Source organism: Thecamonas trahens (genome assembly GCF_000142905.1).
Source record: "Thecamonas trahens ATCC 50062 unplaced genomic scaffold supercont1.37, whole genome shotgun sequence".
Classification (NCBI taxonomy): domain Eukaryota; order Apusomonadida; family Apusomonadidae; genus Thecamonas; species Thecamonas trahens.
Window position 1 is genome coordinate 286,891 of NW_013657643.1, and position 20,688 is coordinate 307,578.

Sequence of the window (20,688 nt, forward strand, 5' to 3'; positions counted from 1 at the left end):
GCAATCACAGGCATTTCACGTTTGTCTTGAGTCAAGGAGGAACGGACAAGAGAGTAAGACGTCGGCATTGACCTCTCTCTTCTTGCTTTGGTACAAGCGAGCAAGTTCTTCGAGTATTACCACATAATGTTGCTCCCTTCTATGAACCATCTCCTTTGCATCTATGTGGTCCTTTTCCTCGCCTTTGGTGACACTGCGTCGGCTGCCCTTCCCCACCAGTTTGTCCGCGTGGTGGCCAATTTCCGCTGGCCAGCCACATGCGCCCAGATTGACTATCCACTTGACAGCACCAATTGGGCAAATGCACCAGCTGCTGCTCAAGGTTTGACCTCGAGCTTTGCTCAGGCATCTGGAACTCGCACTAATATTCTCGGCTGTTCTAACTTTGGCTTCTCTCTTCGGGGTACAATGGTCGGCATTGAGGCATCCTTTGAGTATGTGGGTCGGCGAGGCGCCCAACTGGACGCAGGCTACACCGCATCTCCGTATGAGGCGTATGCGCTCCAGTTCAATCGGGGCATCACCATCATCGGCGATCCACTGCCGTCTACAACACAGCTCTCTAACGGATGGCCAAACAACTGGCAGTCCTTTACATACGGATCGCCGTCCGATACCGTCGGCGTCTCACTCTCCAACAACGACATGCAGGCCAACAACTTTGGCTTCTACATCATCGTCTCGGACTCGAATGGGGGTCAGGCTATGAACATTCGTATCCGTAGAATGTCCATCACCATCCACATGCAAGAAACTATCGATTTCAACGCCATCGGCCCAGCATCTGGCTCTGCTGGATCCACCATCACTATCACGGGTGCCGGGTACGACCAGCTTGACATGAGCCAGGTCTATTGTGTCCTCATCGAGGACAGCATCAACGTTCCTGCAACCCGAAACTCGGACACCTCCATCTCCTGTACCATGCCGCCGCGCTCGCCGTTCATCAGCCCCACGGTATCGCTCGGCATTCTCCCGCAATCAGGTGAGGCGATTATTGCCACAGGTGCCACCTTCACCTACCCGGCCATCACCCCCAGCACCATCACTGCCATAGGCCCGAGCCAGCGGTTCTCGCGCTCAACCAACGCCGACTCGCAGACCATCACGCTCACCGGAAGCTTCACCTCAGGCTCACAGGTCTTTGTCGCCCTCACCCCGTCCACCTCCTCGTGTGATGCGCGATTTGTCTCGTACAACATCGCCGGCGCCAAGGAGTTTGTAATGCGACTCGACGACCCGGCCATTCCCATGTACGGGGACTTTGCGCTTTGCCTCTCGGTGAGCGGTGATGTCGACGGCATGTACATGAAGCAGTTCCTACCGGCGACGCGGATCCACATGGCGACGGCCGAGGCCAACTCGGTTGTCTTGATGTGGCCGAGAGTGATTGGGCAGACCGACTCGCCGATGCTGCAGCTGCAGTTTGTGGGCAACCGCGACTACGGCCTGCCGTCCACCGAGCTGGGGCTTGGTACAACCGGCTGTCCATTGGGATCCATCACCAACAAGGTGGGGTATCCGAGCAAGAGCGGATCTGTGCAGCTGCCTGTGGGCCCGGGCGGTGACCGGCTCGACCTGCGACTGTGCCTCAAGACGTACGGCGACCAGTGGGTTGAGCAGACAAACGTGGGGGTGGTGTCTGTGGTGGCTGGCGGGATCAGCGGCGTGAGCCCGAGCGTGTGGGGCGGAGGCTCGAACCCGGCGATCACATTTGCGGACGCCAAGGCGACGGACATCGGGACGGTGCACGGGTTTGTGGCTAGTGCAGCGGCATGCACGCCGGGCAACATTCTAGCGAGTGCGCCGCTCGGTGGCCCACTGACGAGCGCTCTGGAGCCGGTGACGAGCGGTGACGTGATGTACAAGGTGTGCCAGTCGCAGAACAACGGTGGATCATGGCTCGACACCTCGCAGATGGTGACCGTCACGTCACGCGTGGCCGGCACGCTCACGAGCGTCTCGCCCAACTACTTGGTGTCGGACGCAACGACGAGCGTGACGTTTGTGGGCGTGACGTCAACGCGGACGACGTACGTGCGAATCTCGACGCAGGCGGCAAGCTGCAGCGACGCCAACAAGGTGGTTGATGTTGCGGTGACGTCGTCGAACACGGCGAGCCTGCGACTGCGCAACACGCTGGTATCTGCGCGGGAGCTGTATGTGTGCCTGTCGACGTCGGGGCCGAGTGGGCCGTTTGTGCACCAGGGCACGTCGGCGTCGGTGGTGATCAACGTCATGTCCGTGACCAACTCGGTGCTGGTGAGTGGGGTAGGGCCGGCGGCGATCGGCAACGGAGTGCCGACGGCAGTGTCATACACGGGGCCGGGCTCTGCGGGGCAGTTCAGCGGAGCGCGGCTTGCGCTCGCTGTGCCTGGCGGATGCAACTCTGGAGCGCTGCGGTACTTTGAAGAGGTGTACTCGGCCGGATCGGCTATGGTGACGGCGACGGTACCATCGTGGGCCGGGACGAGCTTTGTGGATCTGGCCCTGTGTTTCCAGTGGCAGGCCGGAACGCCGTTCATCGAGCAGAGTGCGCGGGTGAGGGTGGCGATGGCGTCTGCACTTGCGGTGACCGAGGTGGTGCCGTCTGCGGTGCTCGAGGGCAACGCAGTGTCGCTTCAGCTCGTGGGTGCCATCGGGACACCGTCGACGCAGATTGCGCTTGCTCCGGTCGGTGACTGTGGCGCTGGCAACGTCCTCGTGACGTCGTTTGGTGAGGGTGATACTGGGAGCTCCAAGGTGCTTTCGGGTGGATCGATGCCCGCACTGGGAACCAACACCGCTGTTGTGTGCTACTCTGTGGACGGCGGTGGGTTGTGGACCGAGCAGACGCTCGGGCGACTGTCTGTGACGACGGACGCCAACGCCGGAACGGTTGCAAGCGTGTCGCCTGTTGCGATCGGGGCCGGGCAGACGGAGACGCTCACGGTGGTTGGAGCACCGGGCGGCACAGGCCGGCTTGCGCTTGCGAGTCCGGGCAGCTGCCAGAGCGGGCCGCGGTATGGCGGAGTGATGGCGTACTCCGGGTCCACGCCGCCGCCGCCGCCATCTCCGACACCGGTGTCGCTTGGGGCAGGAGTACCTGTTGGTGGGCGGTTTGTGGTGTGCTACTCAAACACGGCTGGGTATGCCGATGCCACCTGGTCAGAGCAGGTTGCTCCGCTGGCGTCGATTGTGGTGGTCCAGGCAACGTCGACGAGCATTGCGAGCGTGGGCGTGTCGACGTTTGGAGTGGGTGCGACGCCGAGCCTCGAGCTGACGATGGGCGGGAGCGCGCCCGGGATCGAGTGCGGGTCTTGCTACCTCGGGTTTGTGGCGAGTGGCAGCGGGTGCAGCAGTGGGCCGATTGTGGGGCTCACGGCACTGGCGATCGGGACGGGAGCGAATCCGGTGCTCGGGACGGCGATTTTGAGCAGCGGAACATACGACGTGTGCTTCTCGTCGGGTGGCAGCGGAGCATCGACGATGGTGAAGCAGACGACGGCCGGCAGCGTGGTGGTGATCGAGGCGACGACGACGACGGTGACGAGTGTGTCGCCGCGCGTGATCGGTGTGGGGTCGGGCCATCGTTTGTGCTGGCTGGGGCGGTGGGCTCGTCGTCGACGTACGTCGGGTTCTCGCTCGATGGCAGCTGCTCTGGGCCGGTGTCTGTGACGCAGGTTGTGGCCGGTGGCGAAGGCGGGTGGGTCGCGAGCGCGCCCGGGACAAGCGGCAACTACAGCGTGTGCTACTCGGTGTCGGGATCGGGCGGGCCGTTCCTCAAGCAGGAGCTTGTGTACGTGGAGGTGATTGCGGCGAGCTCGTCGTCGGTGACCTCGATGTGGCCACGCGTGATCGGATCCGGAGCGGCAAACACGTTTTACGTGAGCGGGGCGGTGGCGTCGCCAATGACGGCTGTGGCGTTTGTGCCGAGCGGAGCAGACTGCAACAACGACGGGCTCCGGAGTGGAGTGATGCGACTGACGTCGACGACGATGGGGGTCTCGCCGACGTTCCCGATCGAGGACGGCGGGAGCGTGAACCAGGTGTGGGACACATGCTACACGGTGACGTACGGTGATGCGGGCGAGAACTGGGTGAAGCAGAGCCCGAGCGGAGTCGTGGACGTGACGGTTGTTGTTGCGGTGGCAGACGCGGTGGCAAGTGTGGCGCCGTCTGTGGTCGCTGTTGGACGGGCCGAGCCTGTGGTGTTCAGTGGACTGGAAGGAAGCGTGAACGTGCGGGTCGGGTTCGGGATCGGCGGGTGCGCAGGCACGGTTGTGGGCGTGACCAACGTGGTGACGACGGGCGCAGCGACGATGCTTGGAAGCGCGCTCCCGACTGCCGGCCTGTATCGTGTGTGCGTGTCTGTGGACAACGGCGGGCGGTACGTGGCGCAGACGTCGACGGTGACAATGGAAGCGGTGCGTGCGAGCAGCGGGCTGATCTCTGCGATCTCGCCGAATGTGGTGGGGACAGGCTCGATGCCTGCGTTTGTCGTGAGCGGGACGTTCAAGCAGACGAGCTTCAGTCGGATCGGGTTCTCACTGTCGAGTGACTGCAGCGGCACAGTGGCCGGCCAGCTCGACGTGTCGTTGGGAACGAGCACGCCGTACACATGGGCGAGCGGGCTCGTCGTGAGCGAAGCGCAGACGTTCACGGTGTGTTTTACGGCCGACGGAACGAACTGGGTGGCGCAGAGCGAGCCGGTGCTCAACGTGGCGGTGGCACGGGCCAACTCGATCACGTCGTTCTTGCCAGCGGTGCTCGGGGCCGGGGCAGGCGGTGCAAACGTGGTGGCTGACGTGGTCGGGCCGCTTGGGTCTGCGACTGCGTTCATCGGGTTTGACAGCGTGGGCTCCGGATGCACGGCGCCGGTTGCGGTGAGCGCGTACAACGTGAGCGGTGAGCTCGATCTCGGGTCGTCGGGCGGGCTGAGTGCCGGGACGTACGCGCTGTGCTACACGGTAGAGTCGCCGTCGACCGGGTTTGTGGAACAGACGAGCGCCGGCAGCGTGCGCGTGGTCGAGGCGCAGGCGGCCGATGTGGCCGAGGTCCTGCCGTCGTACATGGTGACGAGCGTGGCCGAGGCGGCGATTGGTGTGCGGCTCGGTGTGGCCAAGGATGATGTGCCTGTGGCGACGGCGATGATCGGGTTTGATCCGACGGCGAACGGGTGCAGCGTGGCGGGTGTGCTCGAGGGCGTGACGGCGCTGCAGAGTCTGACAGAGGCGCCAGCGAGCATCGCGGCGTACCAGGGCGGGTGGCTGTTTGGCACGCGGGCGGGGAGCACCGTGACGACGACGGGCAACGGGACGGTGTGCTACTCGGTGGACTCTGGAGAGACCTACGTGGCGACAGAGCTTAGAGTGGCGCTTGGCGATGTGGCGCCTGCCTACGGGCTTGGTGCCGTTGTGCAGCCTGGAGTGCAGACGGGAGTGGCGTCACGGGTGATTTTGCGCGGGCTGGCGGCGACGTCTGGGCCGACGACCAAGGTGGCGTTTGTTGCCAGTGGATCGGCGTGCAGCGATGGCGGGGCACGGGTGTCCGAGGTGGCGATGACGGGCCATGTGCTATCGACGGTGGAGCCGTTGCTGCCTGCGGATGGGAGGTACAGCGTGTGTGTGAAGGAGGCCGGCGGCGGGAGCAGCTGGACGAAGCAGGACGTTCCAGTGGATGCCATCGACTGCACGACCAAGACGTCGTGCGGCGAGTGCCGGGCGACGCCGCTGTGCGGATGGTGCGTGGGCAAGTCGCAGTGCGTGCTCAACTCTGTGCTGCCAGACACGTGCGCTGTGAGCAGCGCCGTGTGCACGCCGTTCCTCGGAACGAGCTGTGCGCTGGAGAACTGCCCGCGTGTGACAGGGATCTCGCCGGCGATTGCAGTGTCTGATGGCGGGACGCAGATCCGGGTCTCGACAGAGCTTGCGGCAAACGTGGCAGACCTGGAGTGCCGGTTTGTGTACGACGGGACGATTGTGGAGTCGTTCAGCGCAGCGTCTGTCGAGTCGAGCACAAGCGTGCTGTGCAGGGCGGCCGAGTCGCAGCTGGGCATTCTTGGAGCAAGTGTGTCGTTGACGCAGAGCGTGGGGAGCGCCAAGCGTGTGGCGTATGGAGCGAGCGGCGGAGCGTCACTGTCGTACTACGAGTGCGGGGCAGTGAGCGGATGCGGCAACTGCTACGACGCGGCAGCCCGGCCGGAGTGTGGATTCTGTCTTCTGGAGGGTGGATGCATGTCGCGGCAGGCATGCCTGGATGCGCTTGGATACAACGCCAGCTCGTCTGTGGGGCTGAGCGTGGACGCGGTGTGGGTGCATCCCACGAGTGAGTGGCCCGATTGCCCTGTTGTGAGCTCTGTGGCGCCCGCGGTCGGGCCGACGACGGGCGGGGTGGAGCTGACGCTGACGGGGACGCTGTTTGTGGACGCAAACGGACGTCTTACAGGCGCGGGCACACGGTCGAGTGGCGATGTTGGACTCGAGTACCAGTACCAGTGCGTGACGAACGACGTGGACAAGGCAACGAACGGAAGCGTGGTGTCGTCGACAGAAATGGTGTGCGAGCTGCCCGAGTCTGTGAGCGATGGCGATGCGGCATTGCGGGTGATGCTGAATGGGGCGGAGATTGCTGTGGCGTCGACGTCGTTTGGGTACGTGCCGCCACCGGCGCCGATTCCGCCACCGCCGTCCAAGACGACGCAGACGGTGCTGCTGTCACTGGGCGCGTTCCTGTTTGTGGCGATTGTGGCGGTGGCGATCATTGCGGGCTTGTTGCTGAAGCGGAAGCGCGACATGGAGAAGCTGACGCGGCCACCGGAGATGTCGCCGAGCGAGATCCAGAGCGTGGTGTTTGGGTCTGTGCTCCCGCTGGGCATGGACGGCAAGTCGCTGCTGCCGCTGCTCTCGCGGTTTGTGCACGAGATTGTGTTTGACTACGAGATGATTGCGCTCCTGGCCGAGGTGACGCCATCGACCGAAGTGGACCGGGTGGCCAAGGCGGCGATCATTGTGTACGAGCACGCCGGGCTGGCACTCGATTTGCTGCTGTACCAGGTCTCCCGCGAGGTGACGACGACGCTGACGCTGCAGACGCTGTTCCGGACCAACTCGATGGCGACCAAGATGTTCAAGCTATACTCGAAGCTCAAGGGGTTCGAGTATGTGCGGAGCACCCTGGGGCGGCCGATCAACAAGCTGATGCTCGAGGACGATGTGGACGTGGACGGCCTGAGGGCGGGCAAGGGCGGCGGAGCGCAGTTCCAGCTGCTCAAGCTGACGCAGACGCTGTTCAACGCGGTGCGCGGGTCGATTCCTGCTGTACCGACCGAGTTCCGGTACCTGTTCCGTGCAGTGCAGGGCGCGATCCAGGAGCGGTTCCCTGTGCGGGCGGATGAGCTTGCACCGCTGATGGCGGAGGCGCTGCGCGAGGGGCTGGAGGAGACGTCGACGCTATACGCACACGGGGCGGAGGCATTTGTGCAGATTGCCGGTGTGTCGGACCAGGTGACAAACAACACGGCCGAGCTGGCGCAGGTGATTGCGCCGATGGCGGAGAACCTGGCCGAGTACGAGGAGAGCGTGGAGGAGCTTGCGACGCGGCTGCAGCAGATGTCTGAGCTTGTGGAGAAGCTGTCGGGAGCGACGGATCCGGAGTCGCCGGCAGCACGACGGCTGCTGCTGGACCTGCAGGCGTCGCACAACTCTGTGGGAGTTGGCGGGTTCTTCTTCCTGCGGTTCCTTGTGCCTGCAATCACGGCGCCCGAGGCATACGGACTGGTGCACGATCCGCCGGATGTGGGCCAGCGCAAGCTTCTTGTGCTCCTGGGCAAGGCGATCCAGAACCTGTCGAACCAGAAGGAGTTTGGCGGGAAGGAGAAGCACATGGTGCAGATGAACTCGTTCATCACGTCGAACGCAGAGACGATTGCCAAGCTCCTGGACGATCTGGCGCATGTGCCGATCAACGCGCCGGGACGCGACGAGCTGGAGGCGTCTGTTGTGCCGACGAAGCACCTGGAGGGAGCACTTGTGTTCCTGTACAAGCACGCAGTGTCGATGCGAGGCAAGATGCTGGCCAAGCTGCAGGAGATCCAGATCGGGTCTGTGGAGCTGTCGGCCGAGGCTGTGGTGCAGCGTGAGCGTGCGGCCGAGTTGCTCGGTGTGGTGCTCGACGAGATCGAGGCGGCCAAGTCATCGGGCGCGTCAGGCTCACGGCTGGACTACAACCGGCTTCGCGGGCTGCCGTTCATTACGAGCATGGGCAAGGTTGGTGACAGTCTTGCTGGCAACCCGCAAGGGTGAGCTTGAGGTGGACGCGCTTTTACAACATAATCGTGGATGCCAAGATTGGTAAATGCTGACAAAGCTGAACGCCGTGGACTGGGGTGTCGTGCGTGAGGGTGGGGGGGCGATCTTAGTTGTTTTACTTCGGAGCAACACTTCATGTGCTACGTACCGAAGTGATTGGATCCAACCAGAGCACTATGATCAAGCAGACCACCTCCAACCATTGTCCGACTCTTGTTCATCTTACCATTTCTACGTCTGCTTCTCTTCCATCGCTTTGCTTTCTTACCCTTTGCAAAAGCGCCACCGCAGTCGTGAACAAGCTCCGATCCAACTTGCTTGGGTGTTGGCGGGATTATTGATTGTAAAATTTTCCTCCCTCCCCCCCCCCCCCTTTCGCCCAGCCACTCGGAAAGGAACGGGTGGCGACGTGTGGTGGCGGCGGACAGTGAATGAGGACGAGTGGCGAGGCTGAGAGGCGTTATTTTCTAGCGCGAGGCTACTTGTTGTGGCAAAGAGCCACAATTGCCGAAGCAAGAGTGATCAACGTCGAGAGACCGACTGAGCGATCAAGAGCGCGAGCGAGCGAGCTGGACCAGGATAAGGAAGGCAAGTAGATAGCGTGAGAGAGCAAGGGAAGAAAGGGGAAGGAGCAAGGGAGAGGAACATTGGAGTTGCTCATAAGGTACATAATTAACAACTATGTCTGACGCTGAGCTGTGGAGGCTTGTGGACTCGCGTGCTCCGCTCTCTGCCCTCCTGCGCCACCCGCTCTTCCTCACCAGGGTAAAGTCTGGCTCGCTTCTCATCCTCGCTCTGGTCACCACCTCGCACTCGCTCTCCACCCTTCTAGACATACTCTTTGGCCCCAATCTCGCGCATGCACATGCTACTACTACTGGACAAGACTCTCTCTGCTCCGCTTCTTTGTCACATTCTACTACTTTGCATACGCCCGGTGCCAATGGCTCGTCTTGTGACGCGCTCCCTTCGCCCCAACACGTCGATTCTGCAGTCTTCCATGATGATGACCTTGATCACCATGACCATGATGCCGGCGGCAACAATGTCGCCAACATAGTCGAGGATGGCAACTCGAGCAGTGACAGCATGGCTGGCTTGTCCGACACAACCGACTCGGACGACACGACCAACGCGGCTACCGACAAGACCAACACAACCGACGCGACCGACACGACCACCGACTCGGTTGACATGACCGACACGACCGACACGACCACCGACACGACCGACACAACCACAGAGTCGGACGATGCCACAGACGATGGACCGATCGCGGCAGACTACACCCCGATTCCCGACGGAGAGGATCATGATGGTGTCGGCATGGCGCTCATTCAGACGGCCCAAGGCCTGCGCGGGCCGCCAGTGCCAAAGGGGCAGGCCGAAGTTGGCCGGCTTGAGCAAGAGCAGGCGCTGCTGAGCCAGGAGGCTGGGGAGCAGTACGATGCCGAGTTGGCCGAACTGGCAATCGAGGTCTTCCGGTCGCAGGCGCGCCGTGTCGTCACTGCTATGACTCTCGACCATGTCCGCCGCGTGCTGGAGCGGGTGGCCACGGTGGCACCGGGAGTGTCCAGCACCGCAGCTGCCTGGCTGCTCGAGCCTGACACGCAGCTTGCCCACCTGGCTACCATCCTGGAGTTCTTGCTCACCCACTCGCCGCAGCCGGTCATGTCACAGCTCCCGCTGGTTCCAGGCGTTCTTGACGGCATCCTCGCCAACATCCACCGGACTGGCATGTTCAACCTCATGCACGCCCTCGTTGTCCACTCGGAGCCCGACGTGCTCTCGTGGCTCTTCTCGGCGGCTGTTGTCGAGAAGCTCATCGCCAGGCTCAGCCCAGATGCCGCGTCCGGACGTGCCCCGTTGGGCGCTGCCGCACTGCTTACCGCTGCTGATGACGCCACCGCCACCGCTGCTGCCGCCGCTGACCTTATCATCGCCATCCTCGAGTGGTACCCGCGTGCTGTACTCAAACAGGCAACCACTCCGCTCTTCCCACTTGTCCTTCCGCTCTTCATCGAGCAAAATCTGGTAGCCATCGTCACTACCCTCGCCGCACTCGCCTCGCCACCGACACAACATGCCTCGTTTGACATCCTCCCCACCGTTCGCGTCGTCCGCGCCATTCTCTACTTTGTCCACTCGCCGCAATGGCTTCCGTCACCCGGCACTTTGCAGCGACCAGCTACCAAGGCTCACGAGCTTCCCGATCCCCTGCCGCTGATGGCCACCATTTGTCTCGACACCCTGCCCATCGCCATTCCGCCGCTTGTGGCCCTCCTCGACGTCGCCCCGCCGGCATGGCCACTGCCCCATTCGCGACAGCGGCTCGGCTCGCTCCGTATGGCCGTCGCCGAGACGCTCACGCTCTTCACCACGTTTTCAGGCGACGTGCCCGACATCCTCACTACCCTTGTCCGCGAGAACGCTCTCCGCCGGATGACCGACCTGTTCTTTGCTTTTCCGTCGGCCAACACCTACAGCTCGGTCTACACCACGCTCGTCTCCACTTTGCTTGTTGCTGCCTACGTCCATCCCGAGCTGGTGGTCGAGCTCGCCGACTCGGTTGCTCTCCCGGTCCGCCTTGCCGAGCACACGTTGATGACGCTGCAGGCGCCCGGCCCGCGGCCCAGCAACATGGGCCACATCATCGCCCTCGGGAACGCTATCAAGGACAACGCCCTCCTCGCACCGCTCCTTGCCGACTCGCCGCCGTGGCTTGCCTTTTACAATGTTTTTCTCGTCCGCGCCAACCGGCGCGCCGACGGCCGCCTCTGCGAAACGCCGCTACTGGCCGTCTCGCCAGCCTCGCGCAAGGCCCGCAAGCAAGAAGCCAAGGATATGCGCCGCGCCATGCGCGAGTCGCTCGAGCTTGCCCAGCAGCGCAGTCTGGATCAGTCGTCGCCATCGTCGTCCAACGACGCCGTGGCCGAACAGCCGCCGCGCCTCCCCTCTTCCCGCCCGGTTCACCTCCCGCGGCTCGCCCTCGTTCCCGACGATGCAGCCCGCGAAGCGCAGGCCATCGTCGACGAGGCTGGCCCGCGCTTGCGCGGGCCGAGCCTTCTCCGTGGCGTCAGCGACGCCCACTCGTCAAACGGTCCAGGCACACCGCGCCCTACCGACTCGTCTCAGCTGCTCTCGTTTGCTGAGATGCTCTCGGCGCTCGAGACCCCTGCATCCGCGTCGGCCTCGGCCGCAGACGCTGCTGCAGACTCGAAGGATGGCAACGACGGCGCCGTCTGTGAGCCGGCCGGCCGGCTCAGCAGCGCTCACGAGCCGACGCCGGCACCGGACTCGTCTACCGGCCTCGACTCGGTGCTCGGTATGATGACCGTTGCCACCGTGCTTCTCGCCGGCGTGGCGACCGCCGTGTGGTGGGCGCGCGCAAGTCGGCCGTTTATCAACTAAATGACGTCTATCGTCACAGCTCGACCGCGTCCGAGATCATCGGCGGCGGCTCCTTGACGCCGGCGGGCGTGAGGAGCGCAGCGCTGTCGCTTGGCGGCGGCGGTGCGAGGCTGACATCGGCCGGCGAGACTGAGCCGTCGTTCGACGAGCTGCTCGAATCGTCGCGGACAATCGGGGTGAGCGTGAGTGTGGCAAGTGCCACTCCTCCTCCATTGTCGTTGTCGGCACCCAAGTCACCGAGCGGGTCGGTCTCGGGCGCTGTGTAGTCGTCCTGCTGGATGAGCTCGTCAAAGACCTCGTCAGTGAGCTTGATCATCGACTGCAGCTTGGGCTCCGCTGCCGACGGGCCGGCCTCAGTGGTGTTGAGGTAGTCGGTCGACGTCGAGCCTGCACCAGCGTTGAGGTACTGCTCGGTCTGGTCGAGGACGAGCTCAAAGACCTTGGCGGCCTGGATCCGCTGCGACATGATAGCTGCTGGCAGCTGCTTGCCGCCGAACGAGTGGTCATGCAGCCGCGCCACTATCTTGTCGCGGTTGGTGCGGGCGTGCTTGAAGAGCGTGACCACGGCCGACTCGAGGTGGCGCCGCGGGACTGGAGCGCGATCGAGCTGCGCAATCGGCGTCGACGACGCAGGCACTGTCGAGAGCGTGTCAAACAGCCGCGCCACTGCAGTCTGGTTCTCGAGAATAAAGTCGTTCATCTGCACCATGTGCTTCTCCTTGGTGCCAAACTCCTTGCCGTTGGACAGGTTCTGCAGCACCTTGCCGATCATGACCAGGAGCTTGCGCTCTTCGGGCGTGGGCAGCTCGTGGACCATGTTGAACGCCTCGGGCGCAGTGAGCGCAGGCACGAGGAAGCGAAGGAACATAAAGCCACCGACGGCAATCGAGTTCTGCACCCGCTGGTGCTCCTCGAGGAACCGTTTCGCCTCCTCCGAGTTGGGATCGAGCGCGCCGCGGAGCTGGTCCACCACATGGTTGACCTTGCGCAGCTGCGACGTGAGCGATGTGATCGTCGACTCAAAGTTGGCCAGGTTCTCCTGGACCGGTCCAAGAATGGAGCCGAGGACCGACATGTCCGACTGGATGTGCGGCGCGAGCGCCGCAAGGTCCGAGAAGCAGTTGTTGCCCTCGATGTACGCCTCGGACGTGTCGTCCAGGTGGTCGCGCAGCGAGTCGGCAATGTACAGCCCAAGGTCCTCCGAAGAGACAGGGAACTTGGACTGCATGCGGAGCCGGACGTGCTGGAAAAGGTGGCGGAACTCGATCGGCACCGCGTCCTGCGTCGCCTGGATGGCGGCAAAGACGCGCTGGCACCGCTCCAGGAGCGCAAACCGCTCCAACGCGTTGTTGCCCGACGACTTGGTCTTGATGGCATCAACATCGCCCACCCCCTCGAGCAAAAGCAGGTTCACCTGCCGCCCAATCGATTCGTGCAGGTAGTCGAGGCCCTTCATCTTGGAAAACGTCTTGAACAGCTTGGTGGCAAACGAGTTGGTGCGGAAGAGCGTCGACTGCGAGAGCGCGAGCGAGACCTCGCGCGAGACCATGTACAGGAGCATCGAGAGCGAGAGCCCGCGCGACTCGTACACCATGTTCACAGCCTTGGTGATCTTGTCCATCTCTGTCGCCTGCGTCACGTCACCAATAGTAGCAATGAGCTCGTGGTCCATCACCACAGTCTCCACAAACGACTGCAGCATGCCGGCCATCTTACGATCGTCGGCCGAGAGCGTCGGCGGTGCGCCAAACATGATCCGCTCCCGGATCTCCGGCGTGAGCACCGGCGGCCGGAGCAGTGCCTCGCGATCCTTCCGCCGCTTGTACACAAGGCCGAGAATGGCAGCGAGAATGCAGAGCACAACCGCGACAGCACCCACCGCAGAGCCGATGATCATCGGCGCGTTAGAAGTCGGCGACTTGGGAAAGAGCGCAGGGTCGCCCAAAAAGTTGAAAATGACTCCTGCGGCAGGCACGTACTCGAGCCCGCGCCGCCGGAGCGAAAGCTCCACCGGCCCGGAGCTGGAAATGCGCGGCGTGACAACCGTGTACTCGGTTGTCGACACAAAGCTCGCGTTGACGCTCACCGAGCCGAAAACCACCTCCATGCCCTTGACGTCCACAAAGTGCGTTCCGGTGAGCGTAATCGTCGCCCCGCCGGTCACCAGCCCGTCGGTAGGTGCCACCGCAGAGATCGTCGGGCACTCGGAGCCGCCCCAGTCGAGCGGCGCCGGGCAGAGGTTACTCGCCGAGCACGTCTGAGTCTCCATGCAGTACCCGCACTCCGGCCGCTCCGCCGTGTAGCACCCGTCGCACACAGCAACGTCTTCGCAGATGTAGTACTCAAAGTTGACCACGGCGTCAGTGGCAGTGTAGAGCTCAGCACCGGCGTAGAGGCGGACCTCGGCAGCTGTGAGCTTGAGCTCTGACGGCGGCGCCACGCACTCAACCTTGGTCGAGGACACAATGGTGGCGTTGACCCGGGTCTTCCGAAGCGTCGCGGGATTGAAAAACTCACACTCGAGCTTCTCGTCGATCGGGTCGAGCGCAAGCGTCGTCACAAACGGCACCACCGAGCCGCCGGTGTACACGCCGCGCGCCGGGACACTCGGGTCCTCGCTCAGCGTCGGGCACGCACCAAACTCTGCAGGTGTACATGTCGGACAGATAGCCTGGACCGGGCACGCCTCGGCCTCAGAGACACACGTGGACGTCGAGAGACACCATGCGCAAGACGGCGTCGTCCGGCACGACCCACATGACGAGTACTGCGAGCACTCTTGCACCACAAGCGTGGCCGCCGGCGACGTCTGCGCGACGTACGAGAGCCCACCGTTCTCCGAGTAGCACACCGAGTGCCGTCCATCGTCAATGAGCGTGATGTTGGCGCCAGGAACAATGCTCAGGACCCGATCCTCCAGCCGCTTCGACGCGTCGTCGCACGCCATCTGCGCCGCGTCGGCCGCCTCAGCACCAAACCCGAGGTTGACGAGCGAGACGTGAGTGAGCGGCGACAGACGCGCGCCGAAAAAGCGGACATCCGAAATGACATTGGCATCGACGTCGCCGACCGAGAGGCCAGTGATAGAGGTCGGCGACGCGCCATCGACAAACACGGTCCCAGCTGCGGTTGTGATCCAGCTCTGGCCGTCGTCGACCGAAATGCACACGTAGTGGGTGCCGATGTCCGTGACGCCGGCTTCGAGGGTCTCGGACGCACCCGCGAGGTGGGTGAGTCCAGTGAGCCCATCGCGCCCGGACCGTGCCTCACACAGGCTCGAGTTGTGCGAAAAGCCAAGCCACGTCGTCGGCGTCGAGACAAAGCCCGCATCGAGGGTAAGGGTCAGCGGCTCAAGGACGTGCGAGAGCCAGAGCTTAGGCAAGATGTCTGTCACGTCGCTCGCTGCAGCGGCAACGCCAGTGAGCGAGACCAGCGTCTGCTCGACAAAGCCCGAGCTCGGCCCGGTGACCGAGTAGCAGAGCTTGTATGCGCCCGGCGCCGAAATGCCTCTTGTCATGTTGAGCACCGTGTCCGAGACAGCGGCGCCACCTGCGGCAAGCGAAAACGGCAGGAGGACGTCAAAGCTGCCCGCCGCAGCGCACGAGCCGGTCGTGATGCCGAGGTACGAGGTCGGAGTGGGGAGCGAGCCGCCGGCATGGGTGAGGGTAAAACCAACAGCACCGACGCCAAGATTCGGCGGCACAAGCGAGGAAAACGAGTTGGCGGCGGCAACCTCGACCTGGAGCGTGCCGACAGAGGTTTGCTCGACCCAGGTCGTCGAGTCCACCGTGAAGCAGACAATGTAGGTGGTGGAGGATCCCGGGGTGGGCGGGACGCCCCATGTCATGGCCGACGCCGGCGAGCTCCACGTCGTCATGTCGATCTGCCCAAAGATGGTACCCGAGCAGCTGCCGATGCCAAAGCCAACCTTGACGTTGGCAGAGAGCGGGACAGTGCCGGCAAATGAAAAGGCCGGCATAGTGCCAGCGCCAGTCCGCAACGGCGACATGGAGGTGAGCGAGGTCGGGACGGCACGGACGACGGCAACAGATAAGTCGTCGCCCTGTGCCTGCCAGCTCACGCCGTCGTCAACCGAGTAGCACAGACGGGCGGTCTTGCCGGACTGGGTGAGGCCTGATGCGAGCACGACGGTGCCGGACGGGGTAGGATACGAAGTCGTGCCGTCGAGCGTGGTAGCGCACGAGGTGGTGTACGAAAAGGCAAACTTGGTGGTCGGCGTCGCCACAAGACCACCGATGGTGAGGACTTCGAGGGCGTCGGCGGCAACAATGCGAGGGGAGATCGAGGTGAGCGAGGTCGGGGTGGCGACGGTGACCGTGAGAAGCGACGGGTTGGTCTGGAGCACCCAGTTCTCGCTGGCGACACCAAGTGTGACAGTGTAGCAAAGCGCGTAAGTGGTAGGGCTGACCTCGTCAAAGGCCGAGCCGAGAGCGACGTTCGTGGCCGCAGAGAGGGCGGTGACGGCGGTCCGGTACGACGCCTGGTTGCACGCACCCGCCTCGTCCTTGACCGCTGCAGGAATAAAGGCAATGGCAGACTTGGGTGAGACAATTGCGTTGACAAAGTTGATCGCCGGCGTCGTCCGCGAACCGATGACAGTTGGCGTAAAGCTGGTGATCGACGAGCTGAGCGCCGAGATAACCTCGACGGTCTCGCCCGACGTAGTGTAACTCACGCCGCCATCTACCGAGTAGCAGACCTGGTACGTGCCATCGATTCCGAGCGCCGGTGCAATGGTCAACTTGGACGAGGCCGTCGAAAAGGCTGAGACCGAGACAACATTACCTGCTGTGCTGCAGTCAGGGTCAGCGGTGACACCAAGGAAGGTGTGTGGCGAGAGGAACGGTGTCGAGACGGTCAGCGTCGGCGTCATGGTCGCAGCAAAAATGGCCGGGGAGACGGCAGTGATGGCATTGGCGTTGGCGGCAACGGCGGTGAGCGTGACGGCGGTCTGTTGCGTCCAAGACGTGCCCGAGTTGGTCGAGAAGCAGACCTTGTAGGCGCCAGCCGAGGGAAGCCCGGCAGGCAGGACAATAGTCTGCTGCTCAAGAGCCGCAGGCATGGCGACCGTGACCGGAGGCTCCGAACTGCAGGTGGTGAGTGTAAAGCCAATACGACACGTCCCGCAGCCGATGGCAACAACCGAGCCAGAGCGGGTGAGAACAACCGAAGCAGGCGCGCCGACACCGACAGCAGCCGGGGCCACTGAGCCAACGACAGCAGCCGAAGCCGCAGGAAGGACAAAGATTTGTGCGGGAACCGCGATCTGGCCAATCCACGACGCGGGCGGCGCCGGAGAGGCTGGATCAGTCGAGTAGCACGGCGTGAACACGCCGCCCGACGGGAAGCCGGCCGAGAGCGTGACTACGCCGGGACCGCCAAGTGCAACGCTGCCAATGCGATCCGAGAGGCACGACGAGCTGGTAAAGGCGATCTTGGCGTTGGGGTCGACCGGCGACGGCGTGCCAATCGTCACCGTCGTGGCACCGGCCACGGTCACGAGCGGATCGACAGTCTCGATGACGAGCGCGTTGGGGTCGTTGGCAACAGGAATGGAGCCGCCGATGACCTGGTCGGTAAAGGTGATGCCCGAGTCAGTCGAGACACACAGCGCAACCTCGGTGACGGCTGCATCGAGGACAAGGGTATTGGGGAACGTGACCAAGCTCGAGGGATCGGTGAGTGGCATGCCGGCGGCCAGATGGCCGGCCACGTCGGCGCACGTGCCCGGCAGCGCAATAGCGACGTGTGTGAGCGACGAAATATGCGGGCCGAGCACTTCAAAGCCGGGCTTGGACGCGTTGACCATGGTCTGCGGCGTAAAGCCCGTGATGAGGTTGGCCGACGGGAAGACAACCGTGACTCCCGGCGAGGTCTGCTGAACAAAGGTCGTCCCATCGTACGAAAAGCAGACGTCGAGCTCGACCTTAGGAGGGCTGACAGGCCAGGCGCCTGGCAGCGTCACGGCGCCGTTGAGCGTGGTGCTGCTTGCCAGACTGGAGACCGGTGTCTCGAGCAGCCGGAGTGAGGGTGAGGAGCAGCCGCCGGGGTAGGCAAGAGCAACAGCGGCGGCTGGAAACAGGGCGGTGTTGGCGCCGATGGTAAAGACAAAGGATGTCGCGACACCGTTCGATACCTGCTGCGCGCCAGAGAGGACGGCCGAGTCGGTTGCCAGCGCGTCGACGGCCACAAACTGACTGGCGACTCCCTGGTGGACCGGAGTGACACCAGTCTGGATGCAGACATAGTACGTGCCGGGCGAGACGGTGACGGGCACGCTGATTGCAGAAGAAAAGATCTCAAAGGTGGCGACCTCAGCGACGCAGGAGTCCGTCGAAGAGACAATATACGCCAGAGTTGTCGGGGTAGGGACCACGCCAACAAAGTCGATCAGCGCCTCAACATCTCCTACGATGCTGCTTGGCGAGATTGCGGTGACAGCAGCGTTGGGCGAGGTGACGGTCAACGACTGTTGCGAGTCGACAAACGAGGCGCCTCCGTTGACGGAGCCACAGACGGTGTAATCACCGGCGCTGAGAGTCGACGAGGGCGGGACGGGACGCCCGGAAAGTTTGTCTTGGACGTCACCAGCTCTGGGTCGGAACAGCGAGGGTTGCCCGACACATCAAAGCCGTAAACAGTACCGGTCTCGGTGAACGCACCACCTTGAAAGTCGAGGACAGGGAGTGAGCCAGCACCAATGACTGCAGGGTTGATGGCGGTAAGGAGGCCGTCGCGGACTTGGAGCGTAACACCGGACTGGAGAACCCAGGTGTTGGGGTAGACCGAGAGGCAGACGACATAGTCGTTGCTCGAGCCAAAGTCACTGCCAGAGACAGCAAGCTCGGTGCCGGGCTCCGGAAAGTCAAATTGTGGCTGGACGCTGCCGTCGCACGAGCTGACTGCAAAGCCGATCTTGGTCGTTGGCCCTGCAAACGCAGACGCGGCCTTGGGCACGACACTGAGGGTGACGGCCGTGGAGACGCCGATAGAGTTCGGCGTGATGCTGGCAATGTCGTCAGCGGCGGCGGCAAAGAACTCAAGCGTGACCCGGCTTGGGTCGACCTTTTGGAACGGTCCGTTTGACTTCTCGGCCACACACAGGTGGTAGGTTCCTGCCGTGGGGGCCGAGGAGGTGAGCACAACCGAGTTGCCCGACACAACGGCCTTGCCGATTGGATTGTTAGTCGGACACGCCGAGGGCGAGGCGACAATACCGGCGTACATGATGTTGTCAATGCCCTCAGAAGACAAAAGGTTCAGCGTCAGTACGCCGCCAGTGCCGCCGACATCGGCGGCAAAACGCGAGGTCTGGACGCCGTCAATCATCGTCTCGACTTCAGAAGCCATGGGAATGTAGATGTACGAAACATCATCAAGTGGGTCGTTGGTGCTGTCGAGGAAGATCTGGAGCTTGGCGAACGAGCCCTTGGCCAGTCCGGGCATGACGCACGTGATAAAGTTCATGCTTGCATCGATGGAGGCAGCATTCGAAAACGATCCGTCGTTAAAGTTGCATGTGATGGTGGTGGACACGTGCACAAGGTTGGTCATGTAGACCTTAAAGGTGGCGCCCTGGAGCGACTGGGTCGGGGCCGAAGTGACCTCGACCACGACGGAGCGCTCGTAGTAGGCAGTCATTAGGCCGGCTTCGGCCGCGATACCGCCATTGACAGAGCAACCTGCGCGCCTAAAATAGTGTTGGATGCCAAAGTCGGCACTGTTCACCAGAGTAGCAGTCAGAGGACTATACGGCTGCAGAAGATTAGACTCGCCTCCAAACTGGTGAGTAGAGAGACCAGCGGGCAGAATGGTTGCGTCCGTATTCCAATTGCCGATATAAGTGCCTCCGTTCCTCAATGCCAGGTAAAAGTTTTGGATCGAATCCCCGGCGCTGGTAACAGTGTTGATCTTGAACTCCAGGCCGGTAAAGATGGCGTCGGCATGGGCAGCAAGTCCGAAAGACGAAAACTGCAGGCTGTTGCAGTACTCGTCATTGCAGAGGTTACAGGTGGCGTACGAGCCGTCGGGACCACCCTGCGCATTGGCGACATCACCGTTCCAGGCTAACATCCCCGAATTCAACTCAATCACAGAGCTCGCATAGCCGGAGACCGACTCGGCAACCATGACGGTCCTCTTTGGCCCGGCAGAGACCGGGGCGATGACCAGGGCCACCACGAGCAGAGCGGCAACGACTCGAAACGACAGCGACACCATGACGATTGCAACAAAGCCTGTGACGAGTATGTCAATAGTGAGTACAGACTCGGCGGTGGGGGTGAAGTGTACAAGGAAGAGCAAAGGGGGGGGGGTAGAGCGGTAAGGGGGGAGGGGGGGAGGGGGGGGAACGAGCAGGGATGGCCGCCCGAGGTGAGTTTGACCGCAAAGAGCCGACCACCACAATCGGGCATGTTCATCCATGAACAATTGTCATTGGGGAAAATTGGAAGGAGGAGGGAGCCAGTTTCCCTCTTTCCCCCTTCGGGTGGCAGCACGTGTGCTGGGTGGTGGTGTGGTGGTGTGGTGGTGGGGAAGGGGGGGAGGGAATGGGTGGAAGGGGGCGACGAGCAGGAGGGAATATACGTACTGTTGTTGGGGATGGCAGCCTCTGGTTGGGTGTAGAGACCGTTGTTGGGAAAGGGGAGGAGGGGCGGGGCGGGGAAGGTGGGCAAGGGAGCTGACGGTGGTGTCGCGTGGCTGGTGAGAAGTGATGACCATTCCATCAACGTCATTTTCAGTGGTTATACTGAAAAACTGAACGAGACACAGCGAAACGTGCGACGGCAAAAATTTGTTGTCATCGAATAGTCATCAGCAGCCACCGTCTGCCATCGGCATCAAGCCCACTCACAATAGCAACTAGCTATCACACGGACGATGAATGTCCCTGGAACTGTGTCTCTGGCTTGTAGAGTTGATTGGCAACTTGCGGCGCAATGATCTTCTGTACCATGCCCGGAAGCTG

The 20,688-nt window shown here is 62.7% G+C and overlaps 3 protein-coding genes across 3 annotated transcripts; 2 read left to right on the forward strand and 1 right to left on the reverse strand.

The window, feature by feature from the left end:
* The first annotated feature begins 259 nt into the window (after window positions 1–259).
* AMSG_07816 (uncharacterized protein) lies at window positions 260–8,351 on the forward strand. The gene has a single exon (XM_013900421.1). The coding sequence runs from the start codon at window positions 3,822–3,824 to the stop codon at window positions 8,280–8,282; it is 4,461 nt and encodes a 1,486-aa protein (XP_013755875.1). The 5' UTR covers window positions 260–3,821; the 3' UTR covers window positions 8,283–8,351.
* A 618-nt stretch (window positions 8,352–8,969) lies between these two features.
* AMSG_07817 (uncharacterized protein) lies at window positions 8,970–11,699 on the forward strand (the record flags this gene model as incomplete). Its single annotated transcript, XM_013900422.1, has 2 exons — window positions 8,970–9,086; window positions 9,354–11,699. 2 exons carry the CDS (start codon window positions 8,970–8,972, stop codon window positions 11,697–11,699), a joined length of 2,463 nt encoding a protein of 820 aa, XP_013755876.1.
* Window positions 11,672–20,421, reverse strand: AMSG_07818 (uncharacterized protein). The gene is made up of 2 exons (XM_013900423.1): window positions 20,311–20,421; window positions 11,672–19,957 (listed from the first exon to the last, which is right to left on the reverse strand). The coding sequence occupies exon 2, from the start codon at window positions 17,527–17,529 to the stop codon at window positions 11,713–11,715; it is 5,817 nt and encodes a 1,938-aa protein (XP_013755877.1). The 5' UTR covers window positions 17,530–19,957; window positions 20,311–20,421; the 3' UTR covers window positions 11,672–11,712.
* Window positions 20,422–20,688: the final 267 nt, after the last annotated feature.